This window comes from Puma concolor, chromosome E4 (assembly GCF_028749965.1).
Source record: "Puma concolor isolate L17-30 chromosome E4, mPumCon1.1.hap2, whole genome shotgun sequence".
Lineage (NCBI taxonomy): Eukaryota > Metazoa > Chordata > Mammalia > Carnivora > Felidae > Puma > Puma concolor.
This window is the reverse complement of record NC_141683.1, coordinates 50,004,629-50,021,052: the sequence shown is the minus strand read 5'-3', so window position 1 is coordinate 50,021,052 and position 16,424 is coordinate 50,004,629. Positions and strand designations below refer to the sequence as shown.

The 16,424-nt window shown below is 38.7% G+C and overlaps 1 protein-coding gene across 13 annotated transcripts in view; it reads left to right on the top strand.

Moving 5' to 3' along the window:
- The window catches only part of RASAL2 (RAS protein activator like 2), a 361,137-nt gene that overhangs the window by 321,060 nt on the left and 23,653 nt on the right, over positions 1 to 16,424 (top strand). For 9 of the 13 annotated variants that reach the window (XM_086694779.1, XM_086694782.1, XM_086694781.1 and 6 more), the window contains 5 exons: positions 2,268 to 2,412; positions 10,259 to 10,403; positions 11,072 to 11,308; positions 13,166 to 13,367; positions 15,491 to 15,690. In XM_086694779.1, coding sequence (XP_086550905.1) covers positions 2,268 to 2,412; positions 10,259 to 10,403; positions 11,072 to 11,308; positions 13,166 to 13,367; positions 15,491 to 15,690 — 929 coding nt within the window. The remainder of the gene's footprint in view (positions 1 to 2,267; positions 2,413 to 10,258; positions 10,404 to 11,071; positions 11,309 to 13,165; positions 13,368 to 15,490; positions 15,691 to 16,424) is intronic. The other 4 variants (XM_086694784.1, XM_086694783.1, XM_086694777.1 and 1 more) reach the window with 1 other exon arrangement.

Genomic DNA, 16,424 nt, shown 5'->3' with positions numbered 1-16,424 from the left:
CTCAGGATCCGCATAAGAGTAAGAACATATGGTATCTGTCGTTCTCTGTATGACTTATTTCACTTAGCATAACACTCTCCAGTTCTATCCACGTTGCTACAAAAGGTCATATTTCATTCTCTCTCATTGCCAAGTAGTATTCCATGTTTCATGATAGTTTTATCTAACTTCATCCTGGATAGAAGAAAAAATTGAGGAAGATGGAAAAAAAAAAAGGAATATACTAATTATATGAAGAAACCCACCCAACTGATAGACTCTGTGATCAGCCTGAACTATGATAATTACCATCTCTATGACCCATATTCACTAGCCTGAGTCTCCATTATGTTGTATGCAAATGGATTATGGTAAAACCGTATTTTAGATGTAGAAGATTTCACAGCTAGAATAATTTATTTAGAACCAAACAATAAAATTAAATGCTTTTAAGGTTTCTTGATATAAATCAGAATATATCCATATATCCAATTAATAGTCCCTTATCTAACTGCCTTCCTACTGATTATCATTTTTGTAGTTGAATTTTGTGATAATAATTTTAAGTTTTCTAGTGTTACAAATAGCTTACAGGTTTGGGGTCAGGTGTCATTGAAATTTTGAGTCTCATCTCTGAAATTGTACAGATTTGTTCATTCTGCTCTTCTATTACTTGAGGTTCAAGGATATGTATGTAGGATATTTTTCAACAACCTTATTGAGATACAGTTTACATATAATACACCCATTTTAAGTGGAAAATACAATGAGTTTTGCATATAATGTACCCTGGGAAACCACAACAATCAAGATAAAGAAAGTTACCTTCACCCCAATAACTTTCCACCTGTTCCTTAGTATATGAGTTTTAATAGTGACCCCTCACTTTGTTGAGCTTCCCCAGAGTAAATCCCATTAATGTTCAAAATGCTTAAATTTAAAATAAAAGTAAGTCAGCATATTTCCTTTGTTTTTGGTTTTGGAGACTTTGAAATATACAATGGATATATTACCTCCATTGTATGTATATATACATATATATCACAAATACATGATGTTGTTACATTTAAACTGAACAACAGTAAACATTGAATTTTACATCAAGTTAATTTTTTTTGAGTTTATTTACTTATTTTGAGAGAGAGAGAGGGAGGGGCAGAGACAGAAGAAGAGAGAGAATCCCAAGCAGCCTCTGCGCTATCAGCCCAGAACCCGACATGAGGCTCGATCTCACAAACTGTGAGCTCATGACCTGAGATGAAATCAAGAGTCAGATGCTTAATGGACTGAGCCACTCAGGTGCCCCCATCAAGTTAATTTTTAGGACTGTTGGGAAAAGGAGCAGTTATTTCTTAAGGGCTTTATTTCTCTGTATGCCTTTTTCCTGGTTGGATGGATGGACGGAAGGATGGATGGATGGAGGTAGGTAGGTAGGTAGGTAGGTAGGTAATCAGCCTAGAAAATGAGTTGAAGTGCTAAGTTTAAGAAATTCCATGTTGACACTGTGGACCAATTTGTAACTATTATATATTGAACACCTAATATGTACCAGAAACTATTAAATGCTGAAAATCTAGAGATGACTAAAAATACACACTGTCTTTGGCCTCATGGGGTTTATAGTCTTCTGGGGAAAACAGATAATAATTGAGTACTTACAGAAATAAATGTGTGATTACAGTCAGAAGTACAGAGAAAAAAAAAAAAAAAGACATAGGCACTACAAGAATGGGGAATACGGGACCTGACTGATGCTGGTCAGAGAAGGCTTCATTGAGGAAATTATGTACACACTAGGATCCAAAGGATTTGAGGAATTACCTCCATGCCCCTGGGGGCAGGAACAAGGGTGGGAGTGAAGCAGAACTGAGAACAGCATTTCCAGAAGCTTTGTGGTAAATAGCATCTTGTGTTAAAAAGGTCTTGATATATTCAAGGGCCTAAAAAAAAAAAAAAAAAAAAAGCCCATTGAAACTGGGACAGAATGCAGGGAATGGTATATGAGGAGGTTGGGAAGGTAGACAGAAGCCAGAAAATGTAGAGACTCGTAGGCCACATGCAAAAGTATGGTCTTTATCTAAAGTGTAATGGAAAACCTTTGAAGGATTTTTAAACTTAGAGCTGGTGGTACCTAAGCTTTTATCCTGGCTGACTTTTTTTCTTACAAATGAATCAGGCACCTTTAGTGTTAAAGCAGCATTTCCAGGATGTCTGATATTTCATCGGTTTCTTCTAACATATATTATTTATTCGGTTGCTTTGTGCCTGACTGAACATTATTCCACCAGGATTTTCTGACCGACTTGGTGATGTCTGAGGTGGATCGCTGTGGAGAGCATGATGTCTTGATCTTCAGAGAGAACACCATTGCCACCAAATCCATTGAGGAATACCTCAAGTTGGTGGGACAACAGTATCTTCATGACGCATTGGGTATGGAGAAGCAAAACATTGCTTTCTTTGCCTTTCAATTTTGTTTTTTCACCCTCGTAGGACAAACAGATTGAACTCAAGTTCAGCAGGTTACTAAATCCTAGCTGACTAGAGTGTTAAAGTTTGAGTTTCAGCTGTAAGCCTCTGCACTACTCACCAGTAGTACTGGTTTATTGCACGTTGGTTTATTACAATAAATGTACAGAAAGAGAAAGCCCATCAGTATATGCTGCAACTCCCAGGCGCTCAAGTTCCTGATGCTGAGATACACACCATGAGTAATGTCACTACTAGATCTGGGGGCACCCGTTTCCCCCAAAGTGTTGGTTATTTACATTATGATATAAATAGGTTATGTAATTCTTGAAAGTGTTAACATTTGTTATCATGCATTGAAAGTGAAAAAACTCTTACCAGTTCCCACAGCTCCCAAGTTTTGCCTTCAAGATCTCCAGAATTTTTAACAATTACTAAATTTTGCCCAGTCAGTAGTTTTGCTGACTAGGCTACTCACCTAGAATTCCAGATCTGGTCTTGAAATTCACTCAGTTAACCTCTAGAGTAAGGCACTGGGCTGGGTGATATACATCATGATAAGGCAGATGTGAGTTTCTTGAAGAACAGTTTCTTTTATCTCCATATCCCCAGTACTTCCCACAGAATGTAGAGCAGTACCATTGTATGGAAACATAATGTGAGTCGTATGTAATTTAAATTTCTTAGTGGTCACAGTGTTTTTAAAAGGGTAAGGAGAAACAGGCAAAATTAATTTTATTGATATTATAGTTAACCCATTATATCCAAATACTATTTAGCAGGCTATCAAAATAAAAGTTATTAGTGAGGTAGTTTACTTTTTTTTCATACTAGCTCTTCAAACTTTAGTGTGTATTTTGCATTTATTACACATTCCAGTTTGCACTCGCCACATTTCAGGTGCTCAGTAGTCACATGTGATTATGAAGGTTAGACAGTTATGTTGAATGAATGGATAGATTTTTGCCCTCAAGGATTTTATAAGATAGGGAGATAAGAAAGATAAGGATATCCCTATAGCCAAAGAGAGAGAGAGAGAGTGCGAGAGATCCTGTGCTTTTTCAAAGAATTAAAGAAATTATTGTAGCTGATGGGATTATGGAATTTCCCATGTAAAATACATAAACAATGTGTGTGTGGCTTGAAAGGCAGAAATGTTAAATAAAAACAGATACTGGACAAGGGAAGTGGTAGGGATTGGCATAGGGAAAGAATCATACTGATAAAAAGGCACAGCAGTATGAGAGAGCCAGGCACATATGAAATAAAACCAATTAGCTAAAAAATGAAATGAAAAAGACAAGTCAACAACAACAAAGAAGAAAAACAATTAGAACCAAATTGTTGAGAGCGTTGAATACCAAGCTGAGGGGTTTAGATTTTAACAGTAATCACTGGTGAGCCACTGCAGGTTTTGAGCAGGCTGTTTTCAATAGAATCAGTTTAACAAAGTGATTAAAATGGGTTGGTGAAGAAAGCAACTGAAAACAGAGACCAGTGAAGAAGCCATTGTAAGAAGGAGGGTAAGAAACCAAGAGCCTCTGATTGATGTGATCACCAAGAGTAAGAGGTAAGGTGGATCTGAGAAATATTCAAGAAGTTGAGCTGATGGGACCTGGCAACTTCAATTTGCGAGAATATGCCAGGGTTGGGGGTGGAGACCAGTTATTACAATGAATATTGGGCCTTGGTTACGAGAAGGATGATGAGGTTCTCAACAGAGGTAAAGAACACAGAAGTAGTAGGCTTGAAAGATGGAAAATGATATTTCCACTTCATGGGTATTCAATTTGAAGTTCTAATAGGAAATCCCAGGGGTTCTAGGTAAGAAATCTCAAGACATTTGCCTAGGTGTCTCCTGGAAATTTAGGACCGAGTTACCCATGTGGAGGGATAAATGAAGCTACAAGATTACAAGAGCAGAAAGAGACTGGGCCAGAGACAGGTCTTACAGTGCACCTACGCTTGTGATATAGATGGAAGGAAGAGGAGGAATCAGGAAAGTGATCACAAAGAAAAAGCATGCATGCGCACATGCACACAAAGCAGGAAAACCAGGAAAATCCTGAGTCCTAGACACCAAAAGAAATGAAAGCAGCAACATCCTCAAGAGATTGAGGAAGGTAAAGGTTAAAAAAGAAAAAATGGCTGTTGCATTCGGTAACTTCACTAGTGGTGGCTGGGACTGCCATCAGGAGGACAGGAACTGGGTTGTACAGGGTAAAATGTGAATGACTGCTCAAGAAATAGGACCATCGTGCTAACAAGAAGTAGACTCACTATGGTAGCCATTAATTCCCACTCTGCAGAAGTAAATTATTTCTCTTCCTGCGTCCTGTCTTCGTATTCTTTTCTCTACGTTATGTGCTTTAGTTTAAGATCTAGTGGGAATTTACAAGAATAGTGAATATGGATTTTCATTGATACGAAAGTTACAGAGATTCATAGTCTCACATAAAGAGCTTTCTACAGTCATATCAGAAAGTATATCTCATGGCTTCCTTCAGTGATTTGTATTGCCTTCTAAAAGGCAATGATGAAGCATCTCAACCACACGTAGTCTCCATTATATGGACATAGGGGTAAATTATGTGTAGACCACCTACCCCTTAAAAATCAAATATCTGTATTCTGCCATTCAGGATTTCCAAATAAATAATTTCCAAAGTGAAAAGTAGATGCAAGTACTTTGATAGGACTGTGAATAATTAGTTGATGGGCTAAATGAGACATGAAAATTCAGTGTGCATGGGAACAAATTCACATAACCCCACAAAGATCTCTTCCAAGAGCAAGGACCAGGGTAGTGAAAATAGCTGCCGCTTCCGAGCGCATAAACAAAATTAATTGGTAAGCTTCTCCAGGGCAGAGATTCTCCTGTCTTCTTCCCACTTAACTGCCCACAGTTCTAGTTAGCCTTTATATCTTAGACTCTCAATGGCTGATTTTTCTGCTATATTTTACTTTTATAACAGAAACTGCCTTTTGAAAACAACTTACAGAGTATCTGTCTTGGAGCCAGTGTAAATTCAGACTTATTTTATATGGTTTGACATAGTAATAAGTGAATTTTCAAATAGTAATCCTGAAGAACTGCAAAATTTTCAGTTACCTTATAAAGATTGAATTATTTTTGTCATACAAGACTGTACTTACTATGGCAGGAGCCTCTAATCCTTCAGTAAGTATCAAAGAAAAAGGCTTCACAGTGAAGTCTCCGTAAACCAAAAAATTAAATTAATAAGGACAGCTGAGCACTCAGAATAATTAAAGTTCAGTTATATTTCATACACTTTGGGCAAAAAAATAGATGTTCTTTCCGGACTGCCTGAAGAATTCTCAGAAAACTCAGTTAAAAGTTACCAGTCATATTATACAATATGTATTTATCTTGATTAAGGCATTATTACGTACTGCACAGACATAACTGAGGTGGCTCAGTTAGACTTGACTTAAAGCTTCCACCTGTTAACACCTTTTACCTTTGTGACTAAAATCAGATTGCATGTTGATACCCTGTGACACACAGAAATACCATCTATGAGATACAGAAAAGCCCCTGATTTCCACCCTTGGTGACAGAGGCAAATTTTATTTTAGCAATGATATGGCCATACCTACTGACTTATTTATACACAATTTGGATGCTAGATAGTAATGAGTTCATGATTTACATAGAAAACACGCCATAGAACGTTCTAGGTACAAAGTCACATTTAAACAATATAGTAAGCACCCCTTTGGCTCTGATCTTTTTCAAAGACAAGTGAGCAAATGCAAATGGATTACTGAATCTATCTCAATAATTTTTGATCAGGTAAGCAGCTTCTAGGTGCAAATCTATGAAAGGTTTGCCTTTCAGTGTGGTGTTTTCCACGTTATCAGACAGGTTATAGTTTCAAAGGTGAAAATAATTCTCTCAGTTTGGGAGGGCTTTAAATATATCATAATCAGGTAAAAAAATCTTTAGACAATTGATTTATATAAATTTTGTTTTAAGTTTATTTACTTTGAGAGAGACAGAGACAGCACAAGCAGGGGAGGGGCAGAGACAGAGGAGAGAGAAACCCAAGCAGGCTCCGTGATGTGAGCTTAGGGCCCGATGTGGGGCTCGAACTCATGAAATGTGAGATCATGACCTGAGCTGAAACTGAGGATCAGACGCTCAACCAACTGAGCCACCCAGGCACCCCTAGACAACTGATTTACTTCTGGACCCTTGTATTATTTATTTGGCTCTTTTCTTGGAGAGTAAAAAATAATTCTTAAAGTTTATCAATGATTCATTAATATTAGTATTGTTTCCCTAAACTAGATATAGCCTTAAAGAACTCACTAAACAGAATACTAATAGTATAAATTTAGAGGTGGGCCAACTTTTATGTGGAATATTTGACATCGATGACTTAGTTTTAAATTTAGCTGCTCTTTTTTAATATAATTTATTGTCAACTTGGCTAACATACAGTGTATATAGTGTGCTCTTGGTTTTGGGGGTAGATTCCCGTGATTCAACACTTGCGTAAAACACTCAGTGCTCATCCCAACAAGTGCCCTCTTCAATGCCCATCACCCATTTTCCCCTCTCTCCCACCTCCCAACTGTCAGATTGTTCTCTGTATTTAAGAGTCTCTTATGGCTTGCCTCCCACCCTCTCTGTTTGAAACTATTTTTTTCCCCTTCCCTTCCCCCATGGTCTTCTGTTAAGTTTCTCAAGTTCCACATATGAGTGAAAACATACGATATCTGTCTTTCTCTGACTGACTTACCTCACTTAACATAATACTCTCCAGTTCCATCCATGTTGCTGCAAATGGCAGGATTTCATTCTTTCTCATTGCCAAGTAGTATTCCATTGTACATCTAAACCACATCATCTTTATCCTTTCATCAGTTGGTGGACATTTAGGCTCTTTCCAGAATTTGGCTACTGTTGAAAGCACTGCTGTAAACATTGGGGTACATATGCCCCTATGCATCAGCACTCCTGTATCCTTCAGGTAAATTCCTAGCAGTGCTATTGCTGGGTCATAGGGTAGATCTATTTTCATTTTTTAAGGAACCTCCACACTGTTTTCCAGAGCGGCTGCACCAGTTTGCATTCCCACCAACAGTGCGAGAGGGCTCCCGTTTCTCCACATCCTCGCCAGCATCTGTTGTTGCCTGAGTTGTTAATGTTAGCCATTCTGACGGGTGTGAAGTGGTATCTCAGTGTGGTTTTGATTTGTATTTCCCTGATGATAAGTGATGTTGGGCATCTTTTCATGTGTCTGTTGGCCATCTAGATGTTTTCTTTAGAAAAGTGTCTATTCGTGTCTTCTGCCCATTTTTTTCACTGGATTATTTGTTTTTCGGGTGTTGAGTTTGGTAAATTCTTTATAGATTTTGGATATTAACCCTTTATCGGATATGTCATTTGCAAATATCTTTTCCCATTCCATCGGTTGCCTTTTAGTTTTGTTGATTGTTTCCTTTGCAGTGCAGAAGCTTTTTATCTTGATGAGGTCCCAGTAGTTCATTTTTGCTTTTATTTCCCTTGCCTTTGGAAACGTGTCAAGCAAAAATTGCTGCAGCTGAGGTCAAAGTGGTTGTTGCCTGTTTTCTCCTCTAGTGTTTTGATGGTTTCCTGTCTCACATTTAGCTCTTTCGTCCATTTTGAGTTTCTTTTTGTGTATGGTGTAAGAAAGTGGTCTAGTTTCATTCTTCTGCATGTTGCTATCCAGTTCTCCCAGCACCATTTGCTAATGACTGTCTTTTTCCCATTCGATACTCTTTCCTGTTTTGTCAAAAATTAGTTGGCCACCCATTTGTGGGTCCAATTCTGGGTTCTCTATTCCATTGGTCTATGTGTCTGTTTTTGTGCCAATACCATACTGTCTGGATGATTACAGCTTTGTAGTAGAGTAAATTTAGGTGTTCTTTAAATGAGGTAAATTGTGTGGAAGCACATAGTATAGGGGACATTGAGAACATGTCACATACAAATCTTGTGAGAATTTATAAATATTTTTGGGTGTTTTCACTTTATGAAAAATTATTTTTAAATTGCATGTCTAGAGCCCCTACTCAGTGCCATGCACCATATTGGATACTTTTCTATTCATGCATTATTTCTGATCCTCGCCACAGATCTGTAAGGGTGGGAGTTATTGATGCCATTTTATTAATAAGGCAGCTGGAACTCAGACTTTTAGTTAAATGACTTCTCAAGGCTCCCCAGTAATTAAGTGATTTGACCTTAGGTCTGTCTGATTCCAAAGCCTTTACTTTTTCCATCTACTAATTTCCTATTCTCCAAACATTTTCTTCCAAATAATAATTTCCCATCCTCTATTATAGCTACTTTTTAAATCTTCACTTGCCTCACTACTTACCCTTTTGATAGAAAATACTCCTCATGATGCTACTGCTAATTAATTTTGCAGAAGTTTTTGTTCACGTCCATGAAATCTATTATAACTAGCCTGAACTTTGAATGATATGAGCAGATTTGAAAGGATCTTTGCAAGATCTACTCCTTTGTCATAAAGACCTGTAAAAACCCAAGAATAAGGGTGTCTGGGTGGCTCAGTCGGTTGAGTGTCAGACTTTGGCTCTGGTCATGATCTTGCAGTTCATGAGTTTGAGCCCCACATCGGGCTCACTGCTGTCAGTGCCAGGCCCTCTTCGGATCCTCTGTCTCCCTCTCCTTTTGCCTCCCCCCCCCCCCCCCCCCGTGCTCACACTCTTTCTCTCTCGAAAATAAACAAACATCAAAAAAAACAAGAATACATGCTATCATTTCTGATAAATATTTATTGAACATCTGCAATGCTTTGAGAGCTATTTGGTAGGCTGGAGATTCAAACATGAATAGAAGCTGGCCCTGACCTCCAAGGGTATTCATCCTAGAGGTGTGAACGTGAGACAGACATGTGAACAAAGAGCACAAAACATTGTGAAACACAGAACCCTAGAACATACACAAGGTATGGTGTATAGTGGAGGATAAACAAGTAAGGATAGGATTTGTTCGTTCAGGGAACGAACAATCTATATCCTATAGAGGATGGGATATATAAACAGTGCTTCTAAGCTTCTATGAAGAAATGTCTGCTACATTTTTTCTACTATGTTGAATGACTATCCCCTTTACAAGAGGTAAGCCTAGAGACCCTTACTCAAATCTATGTTTGACACCAGCATTAGCACTAACACCTTAGGTGGGTATTCAGTCAAGCGTGGGTTCTTTTTTCTTCTAAAATAATAACAACATTATTCATCCTGGTAGAGCAGCCTTATAACACATAACGAGTTCCTGCTAATTAAATATATTTGTGGAGCACTTGGGTGGCTCAGTCGGACATTAAGCCTCTGACTTTGGCTCAGGTCATGATCTCGCGGTCCGTGAGTTCGAGCCCCGCGTCAGCCTCTGTGCTGACATCAGAGCCTGGATCCTGCTCCAGATTCTGTGTCTCCCTCTCTCTCTGCCCCCCCACCTCAAAAATAAAGAATTTGTGGTTTCAGGTAAAAGATTTAAAGCTATATCATTGTTGAAAGTATGATCATTATTATTATTTTTATAAATACCACGATGGTGAGGTTAGCGATTGCAGTTTTTCTGCTTCCAAGATGAGGAAGATAAACATCATATATGGGAGGTGGTAACCCTTGGGGTCTAAAGCAGCAACAATCCTTCATGCCCTCCATGTCAGGTCTCAGAAAGAAATTCCCGTTATACATTTTAGGATAGAAATCCTAAATCCTTTTATTCTGTTCAGGAAGACGCTGTTCATAGTTACACTACCTGTCACCTTCTCTCTTCAAACAGGGGAGTTCATCAAAGCTCTGTACGAGTCAGATGAGAACTGTGAGGTGGAGCCCAGCAGGTGTTCCTCTAGTGAACTGATAGAGCATCAGAGCAACCTGAAAATGTGCTGTGAGCTGGCTTTCTGCAAGATCATCAACTCGTACTGGTGAGCAGGTGTCAGTGCCTCAGCCTCTGCTCATGGAACTTCAGTTTTTCCATGTAAAAGTCATCACAGTGTCAACTGTAGTATCTCCCACCCAGAGAAAGGGCTTAGGGGGAAGATGGAAAGTTTCCCTAATATAGTCCCCTCTGAAGTCCAAATCTCCACTGTAAGCAGAAGCACCTGTGAACTATCTACATAAATATAATATTTCCCCAGAATAGGAGGACCACGTCCTCTAATTCCCAAAGTATTTCAATGGCTTTCTGAAGTGTTTACCAGTGTTAGACAGTTGTGTTAATGATTTTTGATCATCGCTCCAACCCCTGCAATTGGTGAGATTTTGGAAGTTTTGAAGAACGCTCTTTAGAGAGATTATGGTAAGCTCTATTAAACCAGATGGTTCAGTCAGGAGCCTCATGCCATTTTCCTACGTTGCAAAACTAAATTTACACTAATCCCTGAGTTTTATGGCTGTGGGTTTCTGGTCTCCATCTGGGCTTCCGTGAATTTTCCACCAACTCGAAGCCATGAATCAGGCAGAATTCTCTCCACTAGGCTCTCCTCTTAGCCTGGCTCTAGAGCAGGTGCGTTGGGCCGGATGGGATCACTTGTGTCTTCTTGGGTTATGGTACTTTTGTATTTAGAGGTTTTGATTTTTTTTCCTTCCCCAGTGTTTTCCCTCGTGAGTTGAAAGAAGTGTTTGCATCATGGAAGCAGCAGTGCCTGAACCGTGGCAAGCAGGACATCAGCGAGCGGCTCATCAGTGCCTCGTTATTTCTGCGTTTTCTGTGCCCAGCCATTATGTCTCCCAGTCTTTTCAACCTGATGCAGGAGTATCCTGATGACCGCACGTCTCGGACTCTGACTCTAATTGCCAAGGTCATTCAGAACCTGGCTAACTTTGCCAAGTAGGTGTCACTGCTATAAGCACTTTTAAAAACATTGTTTAAAAAAAATACGTGACACCTAAAATTTGGATGGGGGTGGGGAGCCTCATCACTCGTATTACAAGATTTTCGTTATAGTGGTATTCAACATAGAAGAAAGAAGAAACAGCTTAATATTCACTTTACAGAGGAATGGTTCAGTAACCTATGGTACATGCATTCAGTAGAATATTTGCAGCCACTACAGTGTTCACCAAAAATGTCCAATAATACGGAAAATGATGCAGATACAATTATACTATGGAAAGTGCTATTCAAAACTTGAGCAAAAAAGAAAAAGGATACTAGAAGATACATATGCTGTTATTCCAGAAATATGTTAATACAAAAACTAAAGTATAAAACGTTAGGAGAAACCATCTGACAAACTCAGTGGTTACATTATCTAAGACAATTGGCCTGGCCCCTTCAAAGAAAAAAGTCAATGTCATGAAAAATTGAAAAGATCGAGAGGGACTATTCTAGATTTTAAAAGACTGCAATGCTTGAATCTTAACTGGATCTGAACTGGGAAAAAAAAAATCTATAAGTCATTTTGGGGACAATTAAATGTGGACTATATATAAGATGATTTAAAAGTTTTAGCGTGATAATAGCATTGGTTTATGTAAGAGATGTTCCTTATTCTGAAGAAATGAGTGCTAATGTATTTAGAGTTTATGTCTGCAACTTAGTTTAAAATGGTTCAGCAAAAAAAAAAAAAAGTATGTAGAGAGAAAGTGAAAGCAAACTTGGCAAAATGTTAGCAGTGGGTTAATGTAGAGGAATGGCATATGGTTGTTTGTTGTATACTCTTTCAACTTTTATATAGGTTTAAAATGTTTTAAAAAGGGAGTTAGAAAACCACTGGGGAGGAAATGCTCTCACATGTAAACAGCAGCTATGTTTGGGTGGTAGAGTGTGTCCACTCACACTCTTTTCTTGCCACTCTTCATTGTTTCCAAAAAAGACAAGATTCTCTATTAGCAGCGTATTGAAGGAAGAAAGTGGAACTTCAATGAGACAGATTGTTTTCTAGTGTAAATATTGGCTTTTTGGAAGTGTACTATTTTAACTTTGTGTACCCTATATTTACAGCAGCACAGAAATAGACATATTTACCCATATTTGAGCTAATTCTGCTAAAAATTACTTCTAGCTTATTTTGAAAGAAATTTTCTGGGCTGAAGATACCTAGAATTTAGATGGGCAAAGAAGAGAGGTTCTTCTCTAGCAAAAATAAATAGCATGTAGTGCACACAGGCTTGGAGAAGCGGCATATATCTGGGAGACTCTGAAGAAGCTAGCAATATTGAAGGCTTGTACCGATGAGCATGTGGTAGGCAAACGAAGGTTATTTACAGAGAGCTCTGGATACCAGAAAAAAGAGAGTTAGCTTTCGCCAACAGAGACTAGAAGGCTATGCAAAGTATTTGATTGTTACATCAGTATTAGGAAAGTATGTTTTAGGGGCGCCTGGGTGGCTCAGTCGGTTAAGCGTCCGACTTCGGCTCAGGTCACGATCTCGCGGTCCGTGAGTTCGAGCCCCGCGTCGGGCTCTGTGCTGACTGCTCAGAGCCTGGAGCCTGTTTCAGATTCTGTGTCTCCCTCTCTCTCTGCCCCTCCCCCGTTCATGCTCTGTCTCTCTCTGTCCCAAAAATAAATAAACGTTAAAAAAAAAAAGGAAAGTATGTTTTAGCATTTATCACTTAGCAGATTATAAATTAGTCACTTACCTCCCCAAAATAAAAATAAAAAAGTTAAAGCTCAGTGTAAAGTCAACTCAGACATCTCTTTTCCTGAATATGTCCTTTCTCATTTTCTCTCCCTCTACTTCAGATTTGGTAACAAAGAAGAATATATGGCATTCATGAATGATTTTTTAGAACATGAATGGGGTGGAATGAAGCGCTTTCTTTTGGAGATCTCTAATCCGGACACCATCTCGAACACGCCAGGCTTTGATGGTTACATTGATCTGGGCCGAGAGCTTTCAGTTTTGCATTCCTTACTGTGGGAAGTAGTTTCCCAACTTGATAAGGTAAAGTAGGCTGGAAGCATAATGGGAGATGGGAGATAGAGAATGTTAATGTACCTAGATTCTGGGAAGTATCCACAGAGTGACAGCCTTCACGCTTCCTGCTAGTCGAAAACGACCTTTTGTGCTAGAAGTCTGGGAGTAAATAGCTATCAATTCTGCATCAAATACGTGCCCTCCAAACCAGGAACTTCTAGAAAGCCATGAGATTATTCACATATATTTTTAAGAAATTAGCTGAATTAATGGAGTATATATTTCTATAAATACATACATATATGTATATAACATTATATATAGCATGTCTAAAACCTTGCCTGGAAACTCACATCAAATATTGCCATACGCAGGTTTATTCATGTATAAGCAGGATGAGATAAAACCTCATAATAATCCTAACAAAAGTGTGGACTTGGAAAAATACTGAGACTATTATGTTTAAGTGGTTTAACTCATGAGATTTTTTTTTTTTTTTTTATTCTGCAAGTCAGAGGGTTCAATGTTACTATTAGTACTACGGAGTTGCATGGGATCTGAAAATCCTGATGTTTTCTTTTTCTACAGATGTGAATTTTAAAAACAGAAAATACTATTTTTAATCATTTATTTTCTGAGTGTAAGCTAAGAATCTTGTTATATACCATATTAGTAACTAAATACATACCATGCCAATCATTTGCTTCCTTCTGGAATTTTTCAAAGAGGAATCAAATTTATAATGGAAAATAGTCTTAGACTCTGGCTAGGTTTATCACAATAATTATTTATTGATGTTTTTGTTTGCTACAGGTACTTCATAAATAGGTGTGGTGGTATGTTAGAATAACTTCAAAAGCAAAGTTATTTTTTTGTGATAAGAATGTATTTGTTTTCCTCCACTTTCCTATTACCCTTAAAAATGTTGTACCGATAAAATGGGGGAGGGGAGTAAAACCTATTAATAAAGACCACTTTCCTGAGGCAATGTAAATGGTAGGGTGTCCTACCATTTGTAAAATAGTAAACTCTTATTCTTGAGGGCCCCTTCTTCACTTGTAGGAGTACTAGCTAGATTTTGAGTTGCAGCTATGCTGAGGTAAATTCCTTGAATACAAATCATGGCTCAAGAAAGTTGAGCAGGTAAAGGCTATTCTTGAGGTGGCGTTTGAGTGCCCATTCTACCCATTGGAGCAGAGTTGAAGAGACTTGGTTGTTGAGAAGACAAAGGAGACCCAGAGGCAGTCTTGTAGAACTGCCCTAGAGTTGAAGGGTCCCAAAGGACTCCATAAGAATAAGAACTCCCCCAAAGAAAAAAAATGATTGAGATGGATAAATCCAATACTAAGAAGCTACTCTTTGTTGAATAACTGCATCGGTGGGATGCGGATACAGTAATCTCGTGAAATAGGCCTGGTTGATTTTGGGCTGAGGTCCTTTCAACAGGCTTTGCTATGTAAACATGCTTTGTCCTTTTTAATCTGTGTTTAGTCCTGGGAACCAGGGGTAAATCTAGACATATCTCACAGAGTTTACCTGCTTTTGCTGTTTAAAAAAAGATTGTCTTGCTGATGCAAACCCAGTTGACAATAGGTCAGAGTTCCCTAAAGGAAATGGGATAGTAGATGGCAGTATATCATCTGTGTTCCCTGAAGTGCTCCAGACCCCTGAATGCAACACCTTCCTGTATGTTGGCATGCATTTCTTTTCTCACATGATGCCTTTTCTTTGGAAGTTTCATCACACTAGCCGATCCTCTGGTCTCGAAGTCCTTTGGTTAGAAGGTGTTTGGTTCTTCCCCTACCCTCCCCCACCTTGATCTACTAGCCTTCCAAAGATTTAGTTTGCTTTGCATGCCTATTTTAGTTGGAATGGCAATAGTTTGGTTGTTTTGAGCATGTCTTTTAATTTTTATTTGCATAATCCTAATTTCTATTTCCTTTCTTTCCTCGATGTCTGCTGCACCTTGTTTCGCCTCCTCCATTCATCTCGACGCCATGGTTCTGCTGCTCCATAACAATGCATTATGAACCTGCCACTCCCATATGCAAACACCTACCCTTCCCTCCAACCTACACCCCTCCATCAATGGGCATCGTTGTCCCAAAAACAATCCTTGGTGGATGTCGCAATGCTTATTATCCAATTAGGGTGAAAATTCCTTCCTACAGGCGACCGTGGCAAAATTGGGACCTCTCCCTCGAGTTCTTGCTGATATTACCAAGTCTCTGACTAATCCTACACCAATACAACAGCAACTAAGACGCTTCACTGAGCATAACTCCAGTCCAAATGTCAGTGGAAGCCTCTCCTCTGGGCTGCAGAAAATATTCGAAGACCCCACTGACAGGTATGAAACAGAGAATTTAAATAAACTGTTGTCTCAGGGAGAGGTGATGTTTAGAGACTTGGCAGAAATCTATTTATTTGTTGAATTTATAACTTGGAAGTCATGATCAGTTGGAAAAAACATCTGACCTGAGATACATCCAATTGTTTGTCCTAATAATACACAGGATCTAGGATTCTTATTTTCTACAGTGATACTATAGAGTTATAATATGTTCAGCAAACATTGTTTAAAAATCTAGGTCCGGCTTAATGGAAGACTAAGGGCTTTGAAATTTCTATTTCCATATATTGTAGCACTCAAAACTCTGGAGAACCTCCGTTAAAATCACTTTATGGCTGGCGGTGTCAGCCGGATAGGCAGATACAACGTTGATGCTCACACTGACTCTCTTTTCTGGATTGGCAAGACTTGGGCCTTTAGCAGTGACCCTTTGGTTGTACCTCAGCCCTGCTTCCTCCTCTTGAAGGTTTAGACAGAAGCAATTAACTGTGAATCAGAATATTTGGGAGGGTTTAAAGCCTAACTAGGATATGACTAGAATTCTAGCAGAAACTGAAGACAATGATGAGGAGGTAAGCACAGCGTTATTCCCCACCTTTGGAGAGAAACTAAAAATGTTGGATTTTAAAGAATTGTAACGATGAAATCTGGGTTTAGAAACCAATGTAAGTATCCACATTGGGACTGTGAGCCTTTGGAATGTTCATATGCCTGGGTTGAAAAAACTGTTT